The 26,140-nt window shown below is 41.4% G+C and overlaps 1 protein-coding gene across 1 annotated transcript; it reads left to right on the plus strand.

Moving 5' to 3' along the window:
* Positions 1–5: 5 nt before the first annotated feature.
* LOC122616853 (dual specificity protein kinase splA) lies at positions 6–26,129 on the plus strand. Its single transcript, XM_043792426.1, has 9 exons — positions 6–627; positions 20,468–21,340; positions 21,407–21,710; positions 22,554–22,640; positions 22,706–22,807; positions 22,872–23,070; positions 23,132–24,061; positions 24,143–24,244; positions 24,389–26,129. Exons 2-9 carry the CDS (start codon positions 20,508–20,510, stop codon positions 24,571–24,573), a joined length of 2,742 nt encoding a protein of 913 aa, XP_043648361.1. The 5' UTR covers positions 6–627; positions 20,468–20,507; the 3' UTR covers positions 24,574–26,129.
* The last annotated feature ends 11 nt before the right edge of the window (positions 26,130–26,140 follow it).

Consider the following 26,140-nt stretch of genomic DNA (forward strand, 5'->3'; position numbering starts at 1 on the left):
AAACAAACACTTTTTTACTTTTTCATCTCTCGGATCGTTCGGACGTGCTACGCGGTCTCGTCTGTGTGTGTGAGGTAGTGTGCGTGAGCGGAACGGCGAAAAAGCACAATTGAAATTAAATCGGGTTTGTTATCTGTGGATTCGGCGGATACAATACAATATCGTATCGTTATCTATTTACAAACAAATCGACGAGGATTAATAAAATGCCGCACAAGAGTGCATGAAGCGGCCTATCTGTGTGTGCGTGTGTGTCTTTGTGTGTGTCACTCTCTCTTTGAAATAGTAAACAAATTGCGTATAAAGTTTACAGCAAAGCAAAAGACAAACAAAAATATTTAAATAAAACAAAGTATATTCTGCAGTGCGTGTAAAATATTTCGATAAAGTAGCCGCAAAAAAGCAGCGGCGTCGACGTCAGCAGAGCGCGTGCTGCAAGTGTGTTGGTTAGGCGTATATACATACATACCAACGTATAAGTGCATATATAAGGTGTACATAAGCAGTGTATTTAATTAAGTGAAATCCATATAGTTTTGTGCATGCGAAATTGGAAAAATCTAGAGGAGTTCCGCAGCAGCAGCGCAGCGGCAGAGGCGCCACCGACTAACGGATTTTCACACGCGGGTAAGTTTTCTGTTATTTTTTTCCCCCGTTTTCTTGCCCCAAAACAGTGCTAAAATTTTCATTACGCCAAAGAAGAAAAATTCAATATGTATATGTATGCTCCATCTCCAATCACTCTCTCTCGTTCGCCCCGCTCTCTTTCCTACTCTCTCACTGCCACTATCCAATTTAACCTCAACCGGTCTGCTGCTGCGGCGTCTCGTATGCATGTCGCCCATCTGTGCGCCTCTTTGTGTGTGTGTGTGGTCGCACAATCGAGGTCAATGCAATAGTGGCAATTAGGGAAAGTCATCAAATTCCGTAGTTGGTTAATTAAACTATCTTGAAAAACCATGAGTTATAGCCAAAACATTGCCACTAGAATTAAATAAATACCCAATATATCAATGTATTATTAATCAATACATTTTACAAACGCCTTTATGTTTTCAAACACCTCAATTGTTTTTCATTGTAATATTTAACACAAATTTCTAATATATATTTTTTAATTTTATCTTATGTTCTTATGTTAATTTTATTTTATGTTCTGATCTTGCTGCTACGGTTTCGATCTCGACTGTATGCATCTGCATAAGTGCCTTTGTGTGTGTTGGTGTTTCTGTTTGTGTGCGCTTGTCATTCGGCTCGTTAAAAATGCTCTGCCGACGTCGCAGTTGGCGTTGGCGGCTTCTTCTTTAACTCTCGCGCATTATTTCGCAAAGCTCCAAAGCCTGCTGCTTGTTCTTCTTCTCCCTGTTGTTTTTGTTGTTGTTGTGGTTGCTGCTGACTGCCTTTCTTTCTTCTATATTGACAATTTTTACAGCTTTTATCTGTTGTTGCTGGGACGCCATGCTTAGGAGCTTGCTTCAGCTGCTACTTTTTTTCCTGTGTCGCTTGACTGGGTTGCCGCGGTTTTTCTTTTTATTTTCGGAAGGGGTTGTCGCCGCTGTTCGTTTTTTCTTTCCGTTCCCGTTATCTATACACACATTTCTCGCTTATGAATGAGATTCGTTGGCGGTATTTTACAATGCTTACCGTGTTAATGAACTTTTTCCCATTCGTTTTGTTTTTTATTCTGTTTTACATAGTATATATTTATATTTGATAATTACCCGCACGCACCTTTTGCGCTTTGCAACACTTGTTAATTTCTCGAAAATTACCCCCCACACACACACATTCATGCAGAAATGCACTTGTTCCGCAAACTCTCTCTCCCATTCGGTTCTCTCATTTTTGGGGGCCTCCCTCGCCCCTCTCTCTTTCTCTCCCATCCCCCATCGCACGCATTTTTCGGCAATGTTGCATGCTCCAAAATACAAACACTCAGCCATACAAAAAACCACCTTGCTGCCTGTCTCGCTCCCACACACAAACACACACACACATACAGACGCACGCACTAAAACCCGGTTCGTCGTTAGTTTTAAACTTATTTTGGCATTCTTTATGTGCACTGCATTCTCGACGTCTCGTCGAGTTTCCCCATCCTCCTTTGCCTCCGCTTTGCACTTCTCTGCGCCTTTCCGCTTCTCTCCTCTCCTTTCCTCTTTGCTCACGGTCTCGATTTTACGACCCAGACCCGCATTTCTACTAGTAGTTGTTGTTGTTGTAGCAATAGTGTAGCTGGTGTTGCTGTGAGTGCAATTGTTGTTGTTTTGGGTGCACTGAATGGGGAGGGGGAGCGGGGTAGTTGAAATGTGAACTAGTTCTCAGCGGATCAGGTGAAGTCCAAAAGTTGAGATGAGTGTTAAAAGTTCGGAAGTTTGCTGAGCCTATTTGCAATCTATTAAACAATCCAAGTTTTCATAGGAAAATAATTTCAGAAAATGAGATTTTAGCTATGCAAATTACTTAACTTTGCCAAGTTGCTAATTTTACTAACAAAAAATGATTGATAAGAAATGGGATAGATAAGAAATCAAACGGAATGCAAATTGTATAACAAAAACTGTTACAAAATAAAATATATTTATAAAATGTAATTGAAATCAATTGATAATTAGTATGCCCAACCAATTAGCCACGAAAAAAAGTGCTGAATCGAAAGAGGTAAAATATCTGGTAGGTTGGAACTAGAATGCCCGGTTTCTAGATTTATCGCTGTAGATTTGGCTTTAGCGTTACCTTTGTTTGTTGCCGTGTCAGCTCCACACAGGCACCACTCACCCGCACACACACACACACACACACACTCACGTCGATTTACCTGAGTTTGCAGGTGAGTTTGCTTGTGTGTGTGTGTGAGTTTGGGGGAGCAGCTCGATAGCCGAAATTCTCTTTACGACTTTTCGTGCGTTTTTGTTTGTGCAAGTGGAGCAACAAAAGTCGCCGGCTTTGCAGTAACGCTCCGCTCTTCCTCTTCCTCATTTCTCCTGCCATTCTCCATTTCACTCCATTCTCCCCTCCCCACCTCTCCGGCACTTGCTTCGATATCCGAAATTTTCATCTAATTTCGCTTAAAGGGGTCAAAGGTTCAGAAAATGCTCATATTGTTTAAAATTACGCACAGCCAGAACGGGTTGAGTTTTCCATGGGTTCTTTTTCCTTTCCTTTAAAGTCTGTAATTTGTAGAGTAATTATTTAATTTAAAAAGCCATACTAGAACTAGTTAGGATAGGTTAGTTTGTGGCAGAATATTAAATGGTATTGGGTTCATTGTTTGTTTAATGCCATTTTGAAGTTTCTACCACCCAATGCATATAGATAGGCTTCGGTAAATGTTGCAACTTTTAGATGACAACTGGAATTGGTTGGTGATGGCATGTTTTCGGCTGTAATGTCTGTTTTTTGGCCCAATCTCTGCCGCCTGCAATGCAACTGGGGCTGTGTTTCTGGCTATTCCATTCTGCATTCCGGGGAAGCAAACATATTGCAGTTGTTTTCTATTTCGTTTGCTGCACAAGTAACACCGCCCACCCCCCTGTCGACACCCATGCAATGCTCTATGTACAGCTTGCAACAACAAGGCATCGCAAGCCGAAATGCAGTTTAAAGCGCAACTAAAACTAAACAGAGCTTTCCACTCCAAGTGGGTGTCTCTAAATGTGGGCGTTGGGCGGTGGGCGGTGGTGCGATGGGGGGTATTTTCGGTACTATATACATACACACGTACACAACTGAACTGTGTTGTGTGTGCGAGTGTTTGGTTTGGTTTTCCATGTATGGGGGGGAGTGTGTTGAGTGTGTGGAGTGTAGTGGATTTTATATCAAAAGTACAGTCGCTTATTGCTGCTGTTGTTGTATTTCATAGTTCGTAGGTACATACATACATACGTACATACATATAAACATATGCACATACAGAGGTACATAAATTGCATGTTCATGCCTCAATAGTTGCATGCAGCGTCCGCAGCATTGTTGTTTTTGGATGGGCAGAGGGAGGGGCTCGGGGATGATTGGTGAAGGGGTTTTCTGCAGTACCTAAGCCCAAGCCGATGCACCAAACTAAACTCTCTGTTGACAAGTAAAACAAAAGCCCAGCTGCAACACTGCAACAACAACTAAACAACGAGAACAATGAATCAAAGTTCGCAGGCGATTGAAGAGCGATTGTGATGGCGATTACGATAACAGCCAAAGTCAGGGAAGATTCGGTCAACTATCGATGCAAAGAACACCATATTCTTTCTGTTCTTTGAGTAAACTCAAAGATATTGCTCAAGTCCAGATATTAAAGTCTGCAACTGAATTGTACAAATGTGCTACGTACATATTCATACAAAGAATTTATAACTTTTCCAAGAACATAAACAATAAATCATGGAATTCTTGTAAATAATTGAGCAGTAAGTCTAAGGAATTTTATTAAAATTCCCCAGCGAAGTGAAAAGGTCAGATGGCGGGCGAGCCAAAGGAATTCGTTTACTTGGATTTTCCATACTTTCCACCTTAGCCCAACCTTTAGCCAACCCGATTTTCCGCACCTACCCCACCCCCCTGCCATCCCATTTTCAGGGGAGTTGTTTTCCTGTCTCTTCAGTTGTTTTCACTTCGCTTATACATATATTCTTTATGGGATCCCCTTTCTGCTTTCGTGCCGAGGATGAGTGGGTGGTTTTAACTTTGGCGCTGCTGCCTCTGAAAAAATCGATTATTCGCGACCAAGAAGGCCGAGCAAACTTAAATTTAAAGCATTAACTAGAGGCTTTTGTTTTTTTTATAACTATATTTAAGATCTAATTGCTGGGAAAACCAAAAGTCATTGTAAACGGAGCTCGAACTTTGTTCACTAAAGTATTATTGATTTAATATGCAGGAAGTTTGTCGTAAAAATGTCACGTAAATGGTGCACGCAAAAACAGAAAAGAAAAAAAAAGTAAAATTAACTTATTGATTTTGTAATGAGTTCTGTTTTTCTGGCATTTCAAGGGGGTTTCCCTTTTTTCGTCCCGTTGGGTGGGGGATTTTCGTAAGCTTCCGCTTATGTATAAAACTTTTTCGGCAGCCCCAGCAGTAACAACAACAAGAAGAACAACAACAACAATAAGAAGAAGAATACAACAACTATGGCAATATGAGATGGCTGCTGCTGCAGTGGGTGGGTGGGGGTGTTGAGTGGGCGGCTGGGTGGTTCTGTGGGTGGCCGGGTGCTTCGGTGGGTGGATTGTTGGTTTTTTTCGAGGGGGAGAGGGTGGTGTGGCGCAAAAGGGAGGAGCTGTGCGGAGCCCATTCCCCACGACCTTTGTTTGTGTATCGGGTGGCGTTAGTTGAAATGCAGACGTTTTGCATTGTTGTTGTGGGTGGTCTTGTGCGGGGGTGGCTGTGGGTGGTGCTTGGGTGGTCGCATGGTCTGTGGCGGCGGCTCTGTGGCTGTAAAATGCCCCGAAACGGTACAGCTGTGCATGCACATGTATATAAACACACTCACACACAAACGCACACACATAAGCCAGAGAGCGAGCAAGAGAGAGAGGAGCATGCAAAAACAGATACATATACAAAACAGGATAAGGGGGCGTGGTGGTGGGGGGCTAGGGTGGTGGTCTAGGGGACTTTTGGGAATGGCACGACAGAAGGGGTCCTGCTGCTGTTGCTGCTGCTGCTGCTGCTGCTGCTGGTCTGGTCGCCTGGCTTCCTTCCTCGCATAGTTCAAGTATGCATATAATATCCGGGCTCTCGTCGCTACCCGAAAACGAAGGCAACAACAACAACAACAGCAATAGCAGCAGCAGCATCAACCGATGAACCACCGCCCCCTGGAATCGCCACTCCCACCCAACGAAGGCCTACGCACAGCTGAGGTCGAGATTATAGCAAATGTCGTCGCTCAGATGACAAAAACTTCTGCAGCTTGGGAAATCACTGAGAAATTATGAATTTTCGGTTATTTATTAAATGTTAGCAACTTTAGCTTTATATTTAGGTTTATTCCTCAAACTACACAATGTTTTATCTTGTGCGAATTGAAGTCACTTGCCTTAACAGAAATCCATTGAATTTCTTTGAAATGTGCTAGATTTAAGAAGCTACGTATATTTAAAGTGAACTCTATCTCAGAAGGTTGCTGATAAGACTCAATAATATACGTTTGTATATATGGAAAAAGTAAATGAAGCACAAGCCAACTCTACCGATTTAGATGGCAGATAACCTGGGTTTCCTGATTTATGGGCCGGGTTTTCCGTGTTATTATTTTGATACCAGCTGTACAGTGGCGTAGTTGTGTGTTGCACAAAAATAGGGGTGGGGAGGGGGGCTATGGGGGGTGGCTATGTGTGGTGACTGGTGGTCCAATGCCCTGCGTTCGATGTGCTTGAGTGGATTTCCTACCATTTTCGGGTGGCCAGCCTGTGGGTGGCTTATGCCGGTGGTACGGTACCTTGTGGAGTCGAGTGGCACAAATGTGTCGCCGCGAATGTGTGAAGCCACCATCCCCTCTCTCTCTCTGTCTCTCTTTCTCTCTCTCTGCAGCCCCTGGCGGTATCCTGGGAATAGTTGCGTAATCTATGCGATGATATGCCTACACCATTGTATATCAGTATCAGTGAACTTGCCGCTGCAGGTTGAAGCGAATATGGTTTATTCGTACGTCGGGTGATTCGGGGTCAGCACCCCCAAAATATGCAAATTTCCACAAATTTGTAATGCCGAAAATCCGAATTGGTTGATGCTGCTCATATGGTTGGTTTCTGTGTGTGTGTTGTGTGTGTGTGTGTGAACATTGAAACCTTGGACGGGAAATTAGTTTTAGCCACAGCATGGTGACCCAGCCCCAAACTACACACGCTGCATTCGACCATTAATATTACGCAATTTTAATGAAAATACCAACGACGACGGCAATGGCAATTAGCGCAAATATCATTGGCAGTTGGGGAAATTGTTTTGGCATGGGCTTTGGGCACCTCAAAATTCAATATTCTGCAATTATTTATGAAACTGGCTTAGCAGTCCTACCCAGGCCACCGAGAATCCAACTATAAATTGAAAGCGCAACTGTACCACCCACCTGCAAATGCAGACTGGTGAGTAATCCTAAGCCGAGGGGTTGGGCTTTCGGTGGGTGCTTTTGGATGGTTTGGGTGGTCTGGGTGTTCTGGGCATTTGTGGGCGGTTTGGGGGTGGTGAATTTTAGGGTGGAGTGGACCGGTCGCCACTTCGATTTTGCGCGTTTGGCAATTATGTGGACATGTGTCTTGATGTGCCGTCTATGTGTATCAATATATATTTATATATATACAGCTCCTCTTCAATAGCTCCGACCACTAGCATCTGCACTTTTATTTCAGGGGGATTCGGGAGGATATGGGAGTTTTACTTTAAATTTGTTGCTTAAATCGCTTATGGTATAGTTTTGGTCAAGATCGTTCTTTAATTTGCCGCTAGTTATTTTCAAAAGAAACTGTAGTATAAACTATAATATAATACAACTTTTAATATAATATAATAAAACTTTCGGTAGAACGTGCATATTTAGTTTATTGAGATGTGTGTGTTTTTCAGAAGTCTCAAATTACAAAAGTTTTTAAGTTACGATGACAGATTTGATTGAATTTTACTGCAAAGTGGTTTAGGCACGTTGCAGTTATGCGAGTTCGACTGTATATCTTGCGAAAAGATTTATATGTGTGCTGAAATAGCGATATCTCCGCCCCACGGAACACCCTACCCCGATTCTCGGTCATAGTTTTGTGCCACCAGAAACACGCCCAAAACCAAAACCAAAGGCAATAACACCAACAACCGAAACCAGAGCAGCGACCATTGTTGGGCGGGTTGGCCGGGGGTGAGGGGGGTGAACCAACCCCCTTCCCCAACCCCAGTCCCAGTCCCAACCACTTCGCCTATCTGCCACACCCCCTCCAAAGGCACCACACCCCCGCTGAAGAGTTGCCTGCATAAAATATTTCTAGATACACATTTTTGTGTTAGGGCAAAAGGCAAAAGAAGAAGCAGGCAAAATAAAAAAAATAAAAAAAAGTTACCCAACATACAGACAGGTCAAAAAGGGGAGGAGGGGGTGGCGCGTGGGTGGCGCCAACGGGCTGTGTTGCTATGTGGGCATAACCTCAGGGGGCGTAACCGGCAAATAAGGGAGCCCAGACGTAAAGGCTTTCCACGCTCTTTTCCTTCCTGCCTTCCTTCCACTTTTTTTAAAGCCCATTTTAAAGGTTCGCGAAAAGTTTCTAGAAACAGCAGCCGCCCACTCTGGTTTTCCCAACCCCCTTTTGCGGCGGATTTGCTTTTCCCCTTGGCGGGGGGGAACCGCATTAAGTGAAGTAACTTGTCGAATCTGTTTTTCTTCTTGTTTCATAATGGCTGTTTTTTACTCGAGGGTTGCATTATTATCATGGTAACTTAAGAACAACTTGAAAGCCTTTTAAAACTAGTAGCCTATCAGGTAATACCCATTTAAGAAACCTATTAGTTCTTAGTATTTGTCTAAACCTTATAATATGTGTGAGTTTCCCTAAGACGTTAATAGAATGCAATGCTTTTTATACTTGTTCTAAAATTGTAAGCCAATTTTTCCATGAACCTTACTTAAAATATAATATCATACGGGGATGTGTTCAACAATTCACCCCTGCAAAAGTATTTAATATTTGCACTAATCCGGTCTTAACGTTTTAATAGGCTATAATAAATGGTTCAAATTGGTTCTTGGGGTTAATGGGAATGTATTCATAACAAACAAAATACCCACTAAATAATAGAATAATAATAAATAATAGAAATGAATTGTGTAGATATGTATTTATAGCTTTTAATACACGAACTTCCCACGAGGCTTAGATATTATAATCACTTGGTGTTTATACTTTTTAGTATGTGCGTGGTGATTTAAAAATTTGAATTTGTAAGGGTTGCTAAACAACGAATAACCGGTATCATTTAGTCGTGCCGCCTAACTAGCAAATACGTGTTATTCTGGCTGCTTTTCTGCGCTGTTTTCGGTGGTTGAAATATGTACGTTGAAAGTGCGTGGCATTTGCAGGTTTAGGCCATGGGTGGGTGGGTGGTTTGAACCCGAAAAAGGGGCGGGGCAGTGGGAAATGCCACCCACTGTCTGCGAGTGACAACCCAGCATGTTTCGGCGAATCGTTGGGATTTTCTTAATTTTGCAACCATTATGTAAACAAGAAAACGGCGGCTCCCTTTCCTTTGACGTTTCGGTTCTTGCAACACATTCACTTGGCGATGACAGACTTTATAACTATGTATGTATGTAGAGTTGATGGGAAACTTTTTGCTTGTGCTGCTGGCACTTTTGATTGTCGATGCCCACCTCAGTTTTGAAATTGTTTCTCTTTCTTCTGGTTTTTTGTGTGAACCCATTTGTTGTTGCTTGGGCTATTTGGTGGCTCTTTAATTGCCTGATTAGCTGTCCCGATGCTTGCACACACAGCTCTACATATGTAGTGCCCACTGTACATGGTATATGCTTGTATATACATATATATATATATATGTATATCACGAAAGTAGAACCCAAACGGCGGAATCTATGTGTGTGTTGCGTGTGCACACAGGCAAACATTCCATGCCCGTGTATATAAGGCTGCTCTCTCTCTCCCTCGCTTCCTCTCGCTCTCTCACTCTCTCTCGGTTTTTGTATCGGTCTGTCGCCTTCTCTCCCCGATTCCACCTATACGGCAACCTCCCGCCCGTCCTCGTCTTCTTCTTCTTCCGATTCGACATCTTGGGGCTGCTGCGCTTCGGTAAATTATAATTTATGCACATCCCGATGTGGTTAACATTTTTTAATGGCCGATGCTGAAGCACATTTGAAGAGTTTTGAAAGGCATCCCAGCTGCTAAATATTCATCATCATAACTGACAAGTTGTGATTGTTGGTTTGGTGTGGTTGGCTTAAATACTTATCCAAAATATCTCATATCATATCTGATATTTGATCTATGTATGTGGAAAGTATCCATTCACTTGTCCACATGTTTAAATGGCCTATATTCACGCATTTGTGGTTTTTATATTTCAATGATTTTATATTTGTTTGTTGTGAAATATACCAGACGCCCCATTCACAAATAATTTGTTGGTTATATATTATGTGTAATAGCATTCAATAAATATTCTCCATTCATTTCGAAACCATTAACATATAGTTGATTGCAATCTTTTAGGATTTAAATGTTATTCCTATATATGTATATATGAGAATATGTATGTGGTGCATAAATGTTAAATTGTTTTTATGCTACGCGTAAAATATGTTAGCATATCTGTTATTAAATACATGCTGTTGACCGACCATAAAATACATTTTCATTGTCGACCTGCACTTTTTTCGCTGCTATTTAAATGGGCAGCTGTCAGCTGCTCTGCCCCCCTCTCCCTCTCTCTGGCACAGTGGCAGCGCTCTCTTTCTGACACATTATGCAGTGCCTCTCAGTTTCATTTAGTTTTGTGTTTGGTGTTTTTGTGTTTTTCTGCTATCGCCCTCTCATTCGGACATTTGCTTTTGGCCGCTTGAGGCAATTGACCGTTTAAATGACTTTTCTGTCGATTGTTTTTTGAAAATGCTTCTTATTTATCTTTGAAAGCTAAAACAGGGTTGCCATCTTTGATTATGAATAATTTATGGCCGTCCTTACGATTTTCATGGTCGTAAAGTTGAAGCAGTAAGGAAAATGAAGTACAGTTGCGAAACTTCCAAAGTTATAATAGTTACTGTATTTTGATTACTAGTTATTTATGCACTGCAATAATAACAGCGGTAAGCTGTTAAACAAATACAATAGTAATGAAACTGGGTAGTAATTATCAATTAGCACTATAGCACTAATAGTACTGAAAATGTTTAGTGATTAAATGCAATACACATATGCACTTGACGTATGTATGTATATGTACATCAGGTATTGTTTACTTTACGAAAGATAAAGCGCTGCTGTAAACAGTTTGCAAAAGCCTACATTGATTTCCCCACTTTGTGCTGATTTTTCATGGTCAGCTCTTGCTGACTAATTATTTAAAAGGTATCGGCGATAATTATTGTTGGCCAACACACACAGACAAGAAGAAGAAAAACCGCCAGGCCAATTTGGTTGTTTGCTGACGATCATTTCACTCAAGAAAAAAATTATAAAACAAAAAAACGAGAAAAAAAAAAGAAAAAACAAAAGGCAGACGGCTAAAAAAAAGTGGCAAAGCTACTTTTTGTTGTTATTTCTTTTGGCTTACCTTTTTTACCTGTTTATTTTCAAAGAGCGCCATCTCCATCGCACGCACAACCCAGCCACTAGTACATATGTTTGTGTGTATGCTGGCCATTTATATGGTGTGCATATGTATATACATGCCAACCCATATATACATATATATAAAGAGAGCGAGAGAGAGCGCAAAACACGCGCGCGAGCTCGTTACACGTCATTAAGTGCAAAAATAAGAACAAGCGCATAAAAAAAGGAATTGTGCCGCACATAGAAGGCAGCACAACTAATACTAGTTTTAGTAGCAGCCACTAGCTCTGGTATTTGTGGCTATAGTTGCAGCATCACTTAGCTCGTTACCGTTATTTAGCTGCATCCAGCGATTTCTCTTTTCATGCGGAGTTCACCGACCTTGAGCACTATTTTATTCGCCAAGATCAGATAAAGATACACGCGATGCCACAAGATGGTGCTATAGATACTTTGAAGTTTCAACTTGACTTAATCCTGATAAACTTAGATGATCAAAAGTTTCGTTATAGAATATATAGAAGATATATGTATGTATGTAGGTGCTATTTGGGTACTGATAACACGTCTCCAAAGAAATTTAAATGAACATGCGCAAGTATGTAATCCAACTTATATAACTACATATAGTTTCTGAGAAACCACTTAATTCTGACATAAACCTTATGCTTAGTTTCAGTTCGGTAGCAGCTAGCGATAGTAAAACGAATCTGTCAAGATTAAGATGAAAATTGTGAATCAGCCCTCCTAACAACAGTCAAATTGAAAGTATTACGTACTCTTCAGACCCTAAACACACTCACACTTATGTACTTGGTCCGTTTGTGTGCATGTACATACAAATTTGTAAGTGTCGCCCTGCTTATCAGCTAGAGAGCTAGAAAAAAATGTTTTCTCTTTTTCCATTTTTTTTTTCGCTGACATTTATTTTTATACGCCATTGCATATGCACAGACAAATGCACAAGTACTTGGACTAGACTGCATATTCAATACATAGTACATATTCAATCGCACATGACCGAGCAAAGAACTATGCAGAGATCCAAAAGGGTTCGATTTGCCAAATACCCAAACTTAAGATTGGTTGGGGATACTTTGCTTATCGGTATTGCGACTCTATGCAGGAAGTGACCTGGCGCAGATGTAATTATGTATGCCGCTTGGCTTGAGTAAATAATCAGAACAGTGGTCGGTCGATAAATGGAAAGGGGTTGTTTGGATGGGCATTTGAAATCTTGACTCATATGTATAATCCTAAGACATGTATGGAATGTTTTCTTCCAGCTTTCTATATCAACAATCGTTACGCAAATGTATTACTAAACCTTCTTTACTAACATGGGAAATTAAGTAGATACCTTAAAATATACCATCGATTTATTATAGTTTTATTATGATATTCAGTTACGATACTTTTGGCAGATGTTTATTGGGCAGGTAGAAAGTATCTCAAAAATTCCTGAATATTTGTATTTCGAAGGTTGCTCGCCCCACTGTTTCCGCATACATACCTTTATGAGAACGTACTCTATACACACCTTATGTGGATTGATAGGCGGCTTGTGTATATACCTATATACATACTATATACCCCTCGACTACACGATTAAAGACTTTGGGACCTGTCCCACCGAGCATGCAGTTTGCAGGCGAAAAACGCGTGCTAAGATACAATTACACGCTAATATGTACATTTGTCTGTGTAACATAGGCGAATAAAATAAAAAACAGCATTTGCATATTTATATACATACATAGGTTTCCCTTTATATATATTGTTTATTGTTATATTTTTATTCGTGGTGGTTAGTTCAAGGCTAAAGTTTAATATTATTGCAATGCCATGACTTTGATAAGCCTATTTATAGAATGATATATTCACTCAATTTACTAATGGCAAACGAAACTGAAATCTCTTAACAAAATTGAATGAAATTCACGAATATTTTCCGCTTTTTTTCGCACTTATCATCGTAGTATGTCATAAAAAAAGGTTAACTTTGCGCACGTGTGCATGTGTGTGTGCGTGTGTGTGTGTGTCCACGCGAGAGAAAAGTATCGGCTAACTGGTTTTTGTTATTTCTTTTTGGGCGCTGCTTTTACGCGTTACTTTTCGGGGTTATTCTTAACGCTTCTTAACGTTTCTCTCTCATTTTCATTTCCATTCCCATCGTGCAGCATGCCATCTTTGTTTTGCCAACCCGAAAAACCAAATAACCAAAAACCGAAAAAAGGTAAAGCACAAAGCCTAAAAATAGCTAAAAACAAAAAAAGCAGGAGAAAAGCATAGCAACGCGTTGGTAATTTGCTTGATTAAGTGGAATTTTTCCAAAGCATTCGAAGTGCAGGCGTCAATTGCTTGGCGAGCAATATAACAAAAAAGCAAAAAAGAGCGAGCAAAATAAAACCAGGAAGCCAGAAAGAATTAAGCACGTTGAAATTTTAAATGTGCCAAATGCAAATGCGTAATGATGTACACGCTGCACAGGGTGAATTGTGAATTCTGAATTGTAATAAATAGATCGGTTGCCTTTTTGCCTTGCCGTTTCTCAGCCAAACAGTCAACGGCCACCGAATGCCATAAAATACATGCTGCACACTCGTGGGCAAGCAATTAGCACAGGATGTTTCTAGTAATAGAGCATGACAAAAATTACACGACCGTTAACTGTTTTAAATATTATAGTAAATACTTGTATGTTTTCATTTTATTTAATTATTTACCAATTCTACATTCCATTATTGTACAAGATTTCACCTAACTGATAATATATAAAAAAATTGAAGAGCAATAAATATAGAGACACAAGATATACTTTGCTTTTAGGTTTTGGGTTAGAACAAAAGTTTTCTTGGCACCCAACTTTATGAAGCAATTTAATTAGTATATGTTAATTGCTTATACCCAATTTATTGACCCCAGGTGTAATAGCACTCACTCACACACACACGTACACAAAGAACGGCAGAGGGGTGGAGGGGCGCATGGTTGGATAGACAAAAGCAGAGACGGTGACGTCGGCAGCGACGCCAGCAGAGTCGGTCGGTCGTTTGGTTTCATATACAAGTTGAACCCATTGCCTATGTGAAATTCGGGAGTGTGAGTGGAAAACATACACATTCATGGATCGGACTGCTTATGTACAACAAAAGTAACAACAACAACAACCACAACAGCAACAGTAAACACAGCAAAGACGCAGCGTGAACAAGAAGAAGAGTGGAGAGGTGGGCAATTGCATATTTCGCCATATGTACATACATATATATGCAATCAAATATTTATATATAACATCGTATACATGAATGTATATAACCCCTACCTGCGCAATTGGGCAAAATTGCAAATTGACATGATATGTAAATTGTTAAAGTTTGGTTAGTTTATTAAACTGAAAAATTAAAGATGGTAACCATCATTATTAGTAAATAGATTGCGTGTTAGCCTACTTTAATTAAAAATGGTTGTCAAGCTTAAAGTTTTCTATATTTAACCAAAAAAGGCATATGGAAAGTATATATTAAGTTTTTTGTACTGTTTGGGTTTTGGGTTATTGCAGGGTTACCATCCATAATGTTACTTAAACTGACAACTAGTGCTCAGATTGGCTTTAGTCATTGTATTTAAAATACACTTTCTCCATCTGTTTCCCGCGTGCAATGCTTATCTCTGGAAAACAACAAAATATGTTGAATTAAAAATAAAAACAGCTTTTCTTACAGATGGAGGCGAACAAAGCATTAAATGATGCTTTGGCATCGACTACCTTGCTTCTTCTTCTCCGCACAATTTTTTTCTTCTCATTTCACAACAACAACAACAGTAAACAAAACCAGTTTGAAAGTCATTAATTTTTAGCTTGTCTTTGCATTGTTGCTATTGCTCCTTATGTATCGCATTTACTGTTTATTTAGTTGGCAACACTGGTCAAGAGCACGAAGAAAAACAGCTGTTTAACACCCCCCACAAAAGTTTTTTAACTTGCCAATTACTCAGCAGACATTTTCATTTTGTGTATACTTAACTGATAAGCAAGTAAAATAAAACCAAATCAGAATGTAAAGAATCTGGTTCCACTTATTTATTTCTGTCTAGTTTGTCATACAGTGCAGGCAATTAATTTGTGCCTAATGTTCAGTTAACCCATTTAGAAGTTTTGGTTTTTTATGTACATAGTCATTTGTTCGCTGTTTTCAGTGCTAGCAACTTGCTCAATTCTACTTATCGGTTGTTATAAATAAACGCAACGAGAAAAACGACAAGGTACAGTGGACATTTTTTTTTAGGGAGGTGTCTTAGAGCACTTAAGTTAATTGCATCAAAGGCAACATTTAGCAAAGCCCTTTTTAATAGTTCCATTGAAAGAATATAAGCCAGATATTTCGATTAGATTAGTTTAGTATGGTACTTTTTTCAAAACTACTTCTGTTTGTTTAGATTTTTAAGCATTAATTTGTTAGAGATAAGAAATATAATGTCAGAGCAATGGGAAATAGACAGTACTCAGTTATCTTGGAATATTCTAGATTGCAGTGCTTAAGCATTATATGTACATACATATGTATATTATAGCTAGTATATAAAACTCTGATTCACTTTTCTTGATATTCCCATCCCTTTAGTTGTACATTTATATCAAGATTATGTCAACAATCGCATAACTCTTCTTGGGTTATTCTTATGAGCAACTTGATTTGTAAGAAACATAACATTTTAACTTTCAAGTTAATGTCGTAACTTAAGGATATCGATATAAAAAGATGCCATAGTTTTCTAGAACCAGCAAATATTTCGCATTTCGGTGCAAAAGCCAGTGCATAGAACTCTTTAAATGCAGTTCGATAGTTCTCCGCAGTTTTCGATGACATCACTTGACTGCAGTTGTCGAATTGGCCTACGTATGGTTTTGGGTTTGGGATTGTGTTTTGAGCACCCGATCCACCCCCCTTCCAATTCCGATTCCAAATCCCAGCATGGATGAGTAAATATGTACGAAGGTCGGTCGCCCCTGCCACCACCCCCCGCCCACTACACCCCATCCCACCCCACTCCACTCCACTCGACTTCACCCCACCCCATCCATGTACAACAAGTCGTGCTCTTTCGCCTGCTCTCTCGCTTTTTCTCTCAGCAGCCAAGCAGAGACCTACCCCCCTCCACCTCCTTCCTGCCCTCCCCCCAATCCACTCAACTAAACCTCGTACACCCGTGCACTCCAACCCCCCCGCCTCGCCGCCCATGTACAATGGCATAAGATATAAGATATGCGCATTTCTTATAATGTCGAACCGAAACGTGGCGAAATAAATGTTTGTTTGCTAAGCTGCGTCTTGCCTTTTGATTATTTTAAAGGTTTTTATTCTGTTCCAAGTGACTTTTAGGTTTTTTCAGCCTATAAGCGGTTTTAAATGAACACTCATAGCAACTTTCATTGGCTTTCATTCAGATTGTGCAAGAGTTATTGACAAAGACCTTGGGCGCTCTATTGATAATATTGCAGAACAACAACTTTTTACTACTATTCTGTGACTGCAGGTAAATAAATATACAAATCTAAGTGGGCTGCCAGAAGAAAAAGTGGATAGATTAGGGTTTTAAAGTGCTAGGTAACGAAAGCTACAACGTTCTAAAGCAAGTTATAAATCGTTTCTTCTTATATGAGTTTAGATACATATGTGTAAATATGTACATATGTATGTAGTTAAATATGGTTTTTGAGTACTAAAATGAAATCCGCTAAATGCTGTGCGCAATGAAGCTTGAAAGTTATAATTCATAGATTAAAGATATTTATGGTTCTTTAAAATAATCTATGTATGACTGGTTTGTAATGCATATGATCCAAAAATATAATGAAAGTATTTAGTTAAGTCTTTATCTGCAAGGCTGATAACAAACTAATATGCAAATGGATGGGTTGGAGATTGGGTGGTGTAACCGTGGTGATTGTGGGGTGATATTGAGGGGGAGTGTGGGGGGATGGTGTTTTTGGGTGGCCAGACCCCAAAATACGCCGCCCGCTCTCCTCTTACTCTCATTTGTCGTGTGTGCGACGTGCGCTCTCTTCTTCCATCTTACTCTCGCTCTCCCGCTTCCTCCTCTCGCTCTCGCCGCTAGCGCTCTCCCTGTCGCTCTCACCGCAGCCACACTCAAACACATTTCGCTTGCTTTGCTGTTGCTCTTCGCTTTTGTTTGTGTTGTTGTTGTTGCTGTTGCTGTTGCCGTTGTTGTTGCTTTTGTTGGTGCTGCTGCTGGCCGCGCTATGTACACAACTGTACTTTTGATTTAACCTTATTTCTTTTGCTTGTTTGCGTCGTCGTCGCTTGTCATTCGCCTCTAAGTTCGTTTCGCCCCCTTCCGTTTTTTATCTCCTTTGGTCACTTTGATATAACCCCAATATCGCCTTTGGTCACTTCCGTGTGGATATCTTGGCAGTAATCCCCTCAAAATCCCATTGAATTTGCATTTGAAAATCGATGTATTACCACTTCTGCTGCTGCTAACGACCCTTAAACTTGAACTTGAACATTGAGTACACCTGTTCCCCACAGACCGCCCAAGATCATCAAATACTCGCATATCGCACAACCCATTGTGAACTCAAACTGAGCAACTCACAAATGCTAATTAAGCACATTTAGCGCGCTATTAAGCACAATAATAGTCACACAAATGCCAAACGTCGCAACAAATCGATAAAGTCGTTTTTCGCCCTCAAAGGCGGCCAGGGGTTAAAGGGTAAGGGGCGCATTAAGCATGTCGAAGAGGGGGTGGGGTGGAGTGGCACTCAGCACGCATAATGATCGCCAGCATTAAAAAGCATCTATAAAAATTTAAAAATGTTTGCATTAATTTAATAAGGAATAGCTGACAATCATCAAAGCACACAAACTCGCACACTTTGACAAGCAAACATACACAATCTCGCGCTGTGGAATTAACTCGCGCACACAGGCCAACAACTTTGAGGTACAGTGGGACCAAGATAATAGCAATTGTAAAATAAATCAGATATTTTATTTGATTAATATTTAAGAATACGGTGTTTTATATACCAGCAATAAATGTTGTCAAAAAGAAATGTTATAAATTGTAAGCTTTTATAAGCAATATTATTAAATTAATTTATCAATGTTATAATCAATCTAAATATATTAAGCACAAAAAAACTGTCTTCATAAATTAAGCACCTAGAATTGCTAAATTTTAATGGAATATCCCAAAGAACAACTATTTAATCTCAAGAAAATCAAATTACAGTTTGGTTCGCTGTACCTGTTGACCACTGTAGCTCCTCCGGCCGACGTTATCGTCGCCCACTATCGCACAGCACGCTTTGCCACCTATTATCTGGTACACCCCGCGAATGCGACCCACTGTGCACTGATAGCGGGCAGCGCAATCTGATGACGACACAAGTGTCGAAAGTAACGAGACTCTGCCGACAGCCGCCGTTTTCATGTTGTTGGGGTGTAGTGTGGGGCGTGGGGGAAAGAGAAAGAGCGGAGGGAAGAAAAAAGTAATGAAAAACGAGCGAGTAAGCGTGCGTGTTTGTTTGTGTGCTAGCTTTCAAAGCGAGTTAATTTATAGCACATTGGGGACAACAATGCCAAGTTGTTTAAATTTTGTTATTCACTTTTTTCTTTGCCCCAGCTTTGTGTAATTATGCCATTTGATTCGCTCTTCCTCGGCCGGAATCTGCAAAAGTGGAGATCCTCATCTTCCAAGCTCTGCTTTGCCAGCGTTGCCACCTGCCTCAATGAATTATGTATTTATGTATTTACGATCATACGTTTATGTATATTTCATTTTAATTGTGACGCTTATTGCTGGTTTATCGCTGATCGAGTCTTGTTAAAATGATTTTTATTGACATTTTGATACTGTGTGTGTGTGCGCTTTTCGAAATCAGCAGCGGCGGCAGGTGAATGTTTGTCGTATTTGCTGGGCTTTGTTGTTTGTGCTTTGGTGCAGCTCAAGTTGCTTGAAAGGTTTATTCACCTCTCGCTCTCACGTGTCGGTTAGTTGCTGTGCTTGTTGTGGTTGTTGTTGTTCCTGTTCGGCTGCGATTGTGTGCGCCTGTTTTTGCTGGTTTGGATCTCGGCTAGTTACTACTACTACTAGGTACAGTGGAGCTTCACTGAAACCGGATTGTGTGTGCTGGAAAAGCAAATTTATTGCAAAAACCCGTTAACCATCAATGGCCTTGAATTTTTGTTGTCTTTCGAACCACCTTTTATGCAAATTTTGTAACCATTAACACTCAACACAGTAGAGTGAGCACTCAAGTGTGAGAACTTGCATAAAAGTTCAAAATAACTTTTGTTTTTCTGATTTTTGTTGTTGTTAAAAATAGCTTTGAAAACTCAAGTACTTTTGAGTGAATGAACTTATCGGAACATTTGTTTTTCAAGATCCTTAACGATAATGCAGGTTCTTCTTAGCGATCGGCGACTGTTACAAGTTTCTCCGCCCACCGCCGAGCTCAGTTTCCATGTAAATTTTCTTGCAGCCGCAAAACCAGCGGCTTTGTATGCGAAAATTTGTTAAATCGAAAACGTGACTTGTTTGTGGAAGATAAAATGTCCGAATCGAAAGAAATTTTTCGCTTAAGTGCTCTCACACTCACACAAGCGCCCCAAATCCACTTACACTTGGGGTATCTACGATCAAATCCGATTTGATTTGTGATTTAGTGCAGCTTTCTCCCCTCTTTTTCATTTTTCATTATCTTTGCCTCGAGAACGGATGGTTATATATCGGTTTCCCCAACAAGGTCGTCGCCTTAATAAATTGAAATCAGGATATCTTTATTATTTACCAGCACGGAAAAGGGAGAAAAGGTGATACAGATACACATTTAGGGGTTAGACAGTCGTACTTCCGCTTTCAAAGTGTCGTTATGGCGAAAGGAAAACAAAACGGGAATAAAAACGCAGAAAAAGGAAACACGAATTCAACCCTTGGCAAAAACACGAAGGCCACAAAATTCCCCTTTCCGGGCCACGCCCCCTTAACCCCTATTTAAACACAGCTCACTTCTTTGGGTTTCCAGAAAGGGGACAACATTTTTTGCATATATCCTCTTTTGATTTTAAAGTACACAGAATTAAATTACATTTATTTTTAAACAAATAATATCTTAACATGAACATTTTGTTTGACACTTAACTAATCGATTTGTATTGTCTGGTTCCTTGCAGTTGATCAACATACAGAATCACGACGACGCGACGAGCGAAAATGGCCAAAATGGAGGTCGACGATGTGGTCGACTTGAGTTTGGGGTCCGGTCGTGACCCGGCGTTGACCATAACGCCGGCTCCGTCTCCGGCGGCGCTCAGTACTCGGGATCTGCGTGCGCTGACGGCCAACAACGCTGGCCTGACCATCACTCCGTCACCATCGCCGGCTACCAATAATGGCACCACCTCCAATAGCAGTAACACCAACTCCAACAGCAGCAGCACCACCACCAACAACAACAACAATAGCAGTAACACCAATAACTCAAGCACAACCAACAGCAACAACAACAACAGCATTAACGCCAGTGAAGGTGTCACAGGTGCGACAGGTGGTGGATCCATAGGCGGCGGTCAGGATGAGAACAAGGTTCAGAGGAGAGTACTGCGACCCCGAACCGAACCCAAGTCCTATGCCGAGGCACCGGACATTGTGTTACTACCCGCTCGCACCAATGGACGCCAGCAGAATGGGAATATCGATTCGGAGACGGATGACGAGGAGATGCCGCCGTATGTGCCCATCAAGGAGCTGAGCCATGCGGAGCTGAAGGAGCGTGAGAAGAGTCTGAGGAAGCTGCGACAGGATCTGCGCAATGAGGAGACCAAACTGATGCTGCTCAAGAAACTCAAGCAATCGCAGCAGGTGATGAAGGAGAATCTGGTGGTGACACCGACCAGTGTATCGCCCAACAATCCGCTCTCGGCGATACCCGCCGCCCTCACCTCGAAGGGATCGCTGAGTGTGACGCCCACGTCGGCGGTACCGCTGCCCGCCCACAGCAAGGGCAGCAGGAGCAGCTTGAGCGGCGGACCGGCCGTGAGCATCAGGTGGGCATTTGTGTATATACTTTGGAGCAAGTTCCTCTTATTAATAATCTGATATCCAATCTACAGCGCCACCAACAGTCGAACGGGAAGCTCGAGCTCAGCGGCGGCGGCTGCTTCGGCCATTGCAGCTGCAGCGGCCGCCTTGAGCGGCCAACATCGCAGCGGCAGCAACTCCATACTGCCGCCGCCACGATCATCGCTGCCCGCTGGAGCCACCTTGGCCGCCGGCACCACCATCACGCCCGCCACCTCCTCATCGCACCGCTCGAGCAATTTGCCGCCGCGCACCAACCTGCCGAATCTCACCATCACGCCATCGGTGACCATCACGCCCACATCGGCACCGCCCTCCAGTCTGAAACCACGCAATGTGAGTTATTGTAATGTAATCGTTGCCGTAAGCGCCGAGTTTTTCTCTCACCTTTTGCCCAAAAGCACCAAAGACACTGCACTGCACATTCACTATACACAAAGCACAAAGAACAAAGCCAACAAACATTCTATGCAGCCAAACATGTATTCCAAACACTTGAAAAACACAAAAACTCACGCTTACCAATACAAAACACATTTTAAACTAACAAACTTACAATGGTCGCCACATTAAAGCAGCACTAACAGTTTAAAAATTCAATTTACAATATAGTTAACTTAAACAAAATACTACTTAAAGATCCCAGTTCCATCTATTTACATCCAATTACGAACTTTTGTGTACAAAAGACAAAACTCGTATGCTTTCATTACAAATTAAATTTGTTAGAAAAAGTTCATTATATATAACAATTTATACATTTCGAAGAACAATTTTTAATATCCCTCAAATAATAGTTTCTATATATTTCAAAAGTTTTTTGTATATAAAAATTTAACTTTCCTATTGCGAAAACTATTCGATAAAATCAGCTGCCCAACACTAAGCAACATAAGCAACAAGTTCACAACACTGCAAACACTGCTGCCCAACACTACTCACCTGTCAAATCAGCCGAAGTCGGCCTCTGTATGAGGATTTTCCAAAAACCGAGGAGACTTCGTGCAAGTGGCACTAAATATTCTTTCATTTCTTTAATCGAACTAATCACCCGTCTACTAAAAACTCAACTTTGCTCTGTATTCGTATTTGCTATCCTGTAACAAATAAAAACCAAACCAAAACCCAACCCAACCAAATCGTTGAAACATGCAGCCTAATATTTCGGATAATTCGAAGGTACCTGGGACCATAAGCAATTCTGTTTCCATCACGCCGGCGCTACCACTGTCCCAATCGCACCAGAATCAGCACAACGACCAGAAGGTTGGTCCTTCTTCACAACCAAAAAACCCATTCACAGATAGATTAATAAACTTATTTCTTGGCAGAATGATCGGTCCACGGCAAGAGAAGATGCTCAAACACCCGCTCAAAGACAGGCGGCGGCTAAAATGGCCCTTCGCAAGCAGTTGGAAAAGACGCTGCTTCAGGTGAGTTCCGAAATGCTTAGCAATAATGAGATGTTTTGGTTTTATACTGGAATATCTTTGACAGATTCCCCCACCAAAACCACCGCCGCCAGAGATGCACTTCATACCCAATCCCAGCAACACGGACTTTGTGTACCTTCTTGGATTGGAAACCGTTGTGGACTATCTGACCGTCAACAAGAAGGCCAATGCTGTGGCAGCTCCATTCCGTTGTGCCCAGTGCAAGATTGATTTTACGCCCGTGTGGAAGTGGGAGAAACAGAGTAAGTGTACAAATATTTGAATATTGCTGACAGCCAATCTAATGACACCATTTACTTGCAGCCAACAAAGATCCCAAGGTGATTTGCGAGCAGTGCGTCACCTCCAACGTGAAGAAGGCTCTCAAGGCGGAGCACACCAACCGACTGAAACAGGCCTTCGTTAAGGCACTGCAGCAGGAGCAGGAGATCGAACAGCGTTTGGCCAGCCAGAGCAGTCCCTCGCCGGTGGACAACCATGGATCGAGTGGCGGTGTCAACTCTCTGTCCGTCTCCGCGGTGTCTAGCAATTCCTCATCGTCGCATCTGCAGAGGGAGCGGGAACAGCTGCAGGCGTCGCATGCATCGGCGGCCGCTGCACTGGTCAATCTGCCGCCGTCAGTGACGGTGATACCCACCAAATGCCAGACGCCAACGCCAGCGACACCGCGTCCAACGCCGCCGCCACCACAAAGTCAAGCCACACCACCGCCGTCGTCTGGAGGTTCGCGATCCTCGCGAGCGGCTGCCACCGCCGCTGCAGCAGCTATTGCCGCTCAGCAGGCGGGTATCCTTAGTCCTGGGCCGTCACCAGCGCATCACCATGAGCCGACAACGTCATCTAGATCATCCCGCAACGATCGACTCGATCATCACCATCAGTCGCAGCAGCAACAGCAGCGCGATCAGCGGGACAGAGATCAGCAGCGGGATCAGCAGTCGCAACAGCAGGCCCAGAACTACGACAAATACTCGGCGGCCACGCTGGCGGCGGCTGCTCATCTGAGTGCCCTTGGCGGCATGGGTGGTTTGAATATCAATAGCTTGGCCAGTTTAGGCAACCTTGGCAATCTGGGCAACCTCAGTCAGCTGGGCAATCTGGCTGCGCTGGGCGGATTGGGTAACTTTGGAGGGGCATCGACGGGCTCGGCCAATCCGGCGGCAGGACTAAGCGGTTCCTCGTCAGCTGCCACGGCGGCCGCCATGCAGGCGTTCAATCAGCAGCTCTTTAGAGGTGGGTTTTGTTTCATTACATTTTCTCCTAGGTTGACTATTTTAAGTGCAATTTAACTTATTTGTATACACTTTCTTTCAGCTCTGGGACAAGGACTTGGAGGCAATCCGCAGCATATGATGCAGTTTGCTCCGCTTCTGTACTCTTACCAAATGGCCATGGCGCAGGCGGCACAAGTGGCAGGTGAGATGTCAATGACGTTGACTGGAAAATTCATAACTGGCTACCAGGAATGCGGCTCAGTCAGTCGGTGGATTTCCAATTGCATTCAAATATACACTACAAATTGTGTACTAATGTAATGCTCTTTCTATTTTTCTCCGATAGCCTTCAACAATAACAACAAGAAGAGCAGCTCGTCGTCCGGATCGGCGAAGAATTCGAGCAGCTCCAACAGCATGGCGGACGTTCAGCGGGCGGCGGAGCTGCAGCGCCAATATCTACTGGAGATGATTCCGCCCCAGCAGCAAAGTGGGGCCAGCGGCAGTCGCCAGAACAACTGGAAGGCCTAAAAGGCCTCCACCAACCGTAGATTACAATTGACAGAAACGTAAAAAACACAAACAGAACAGCAGCAGTAACAACTATTATTATTATTATTATTATGGTTTTCTTGATTAGGTAATTTTATAATTTTAACAAAACGGAAGAAACAAAAACATAAAAAAAAAACAATTTATAAGAAACCAACATCAAATATACACGTAATTATTAATTATGCTACTTGTAAACAATAATTATATATAATTATACAAAACGAAAGAACGAAGAAACAGAGCCGATCTAAACATAATTGTTAGTAGTTTCCCTTTTTGTTAACCACTGCATTACATATTTTAATTAATTTGCCAGCCAGAATATAGCAGCCGATAAATGAATGCAAACTTTTACGCTCCTAGTAATTGAATATTAAATATGAATAATATTGAATCCTAGCCAGTAAGAAGATTGCCCCGTTTTTCTAGGGGCACACACACACACCATTCACCCACACACGAAAACACCCAAAACAAAAAAAGTCCCTCGTCACACTTTTTTGTAATTGTTAACCTTTTTTGGGATCGCTGAACTGCATGGCTCCCTTTTTTGGTCTTATTCAACAATTTTGTCGTACAATTCGTTTAGTTATTAGCCTTCGTGAATAAATCTATAAATATAAATATTATATTTTTTAATCAATTTTAAGCATACGCATAGTATTAGTTGTAAACAAATTTTTAGGGTACAATAAATTACAGAAAACAATTAAACCAATTCTTGCATTGTCAGCCACAAACACAGAACTAAACACACAACTAAATCCACGTTTCATCACAATTTTTGATATCAAATCCTCCACATGCCTTATCCATGTTACAGCTCCGATACGAAGTTAGTACTGTTATTTAGTTGAGACCGCGAGGGATCCAGCAAACATTATACCATAAACCATAAACCTTAAACCATATACCATATGATACCACGATCGTCGCCTAGGACTGTTTGATTTTGATCCACTGCAAATGCAAATGCAGAGAAACAGAGAGACATCGAAAACTTAAAGCTAAAACCGTATGATAATTTGTACATATATGTGACAGCTGAGGTATTCATCTTCGGTAAACCGAACTTTATATACCCTTCCCATTAGAACAGAACAGAACTTCAGGTTTTCGATCCTCCATTGAAGATATGAATATAATATTGACTGAATATTAGCATATACACAGATTAGTAGGAATCTAGCAGAAGCAGAGGCTTGCATAAATCCCTAAACATACGAGGTAATATAATATATATATATTAAATATATATTTGATTTATCGGACGGCAGTACAGTAGGTTTACATTCAGGCGAATCATTCGGAACACAAACCAAATTCACTTTGGGCATGCGAAATCAAAATGTGATCAAAAAAATATGAAATTACAGAGACGTAAGAAAATGAGAATATTGAGAGAAGAATTCAAACGGAAACAAGCAGATGAGAGAAATTCACAATTATTGTAAGCTAAATACAAATAAAAATAAAAGTAAAAAAGTAAAATTAAAAATAACTACAAATGCATTGTAATTCAGTCGGCATCAGTTTCAGTGTG

This window comes from Drosophila teissieri, chromosome 3L (assembly GCF_016746235.2).
Source record: "Drosophila teissieri strain GT53w chromosome 3L, Prin_Dtei_1.1, whole genome shotgun sequence".
NCBI lineage: Eukaryota > Metazoa > Arthropoda > Insecta > Diptera > Drosophilidae > Drosophila > Drosophila teissieri.

What these genes read in the sequence shown, in the direction of transcription:
- LOC122616853 (XM_043792426.1), top strand. Translation starts at nt 20,508, where the DNA reads ATGGCCAAAATGGAGGTCGACGATGTGGTCGACTTGAGTTTGGGGTCC. An exon ending in CCAGTCTGAAACCACGCAAT is followed by an intron (nt 21,711 to 22,553) that starts GTGAGTTATTGT and finishes GATAATTCGAAG; the next exon opens with GTACCTGGGACCATAAGCAA. An exon ending in GTGGAAGTGGGAGAAACAGA is followed by an intron (nt 23,071 to 23,131) that starts GTAAGTGTACAA and finishes ATTTACTTGCAG; the next exon opens with CCAACAAAGATCCCAAGGTG.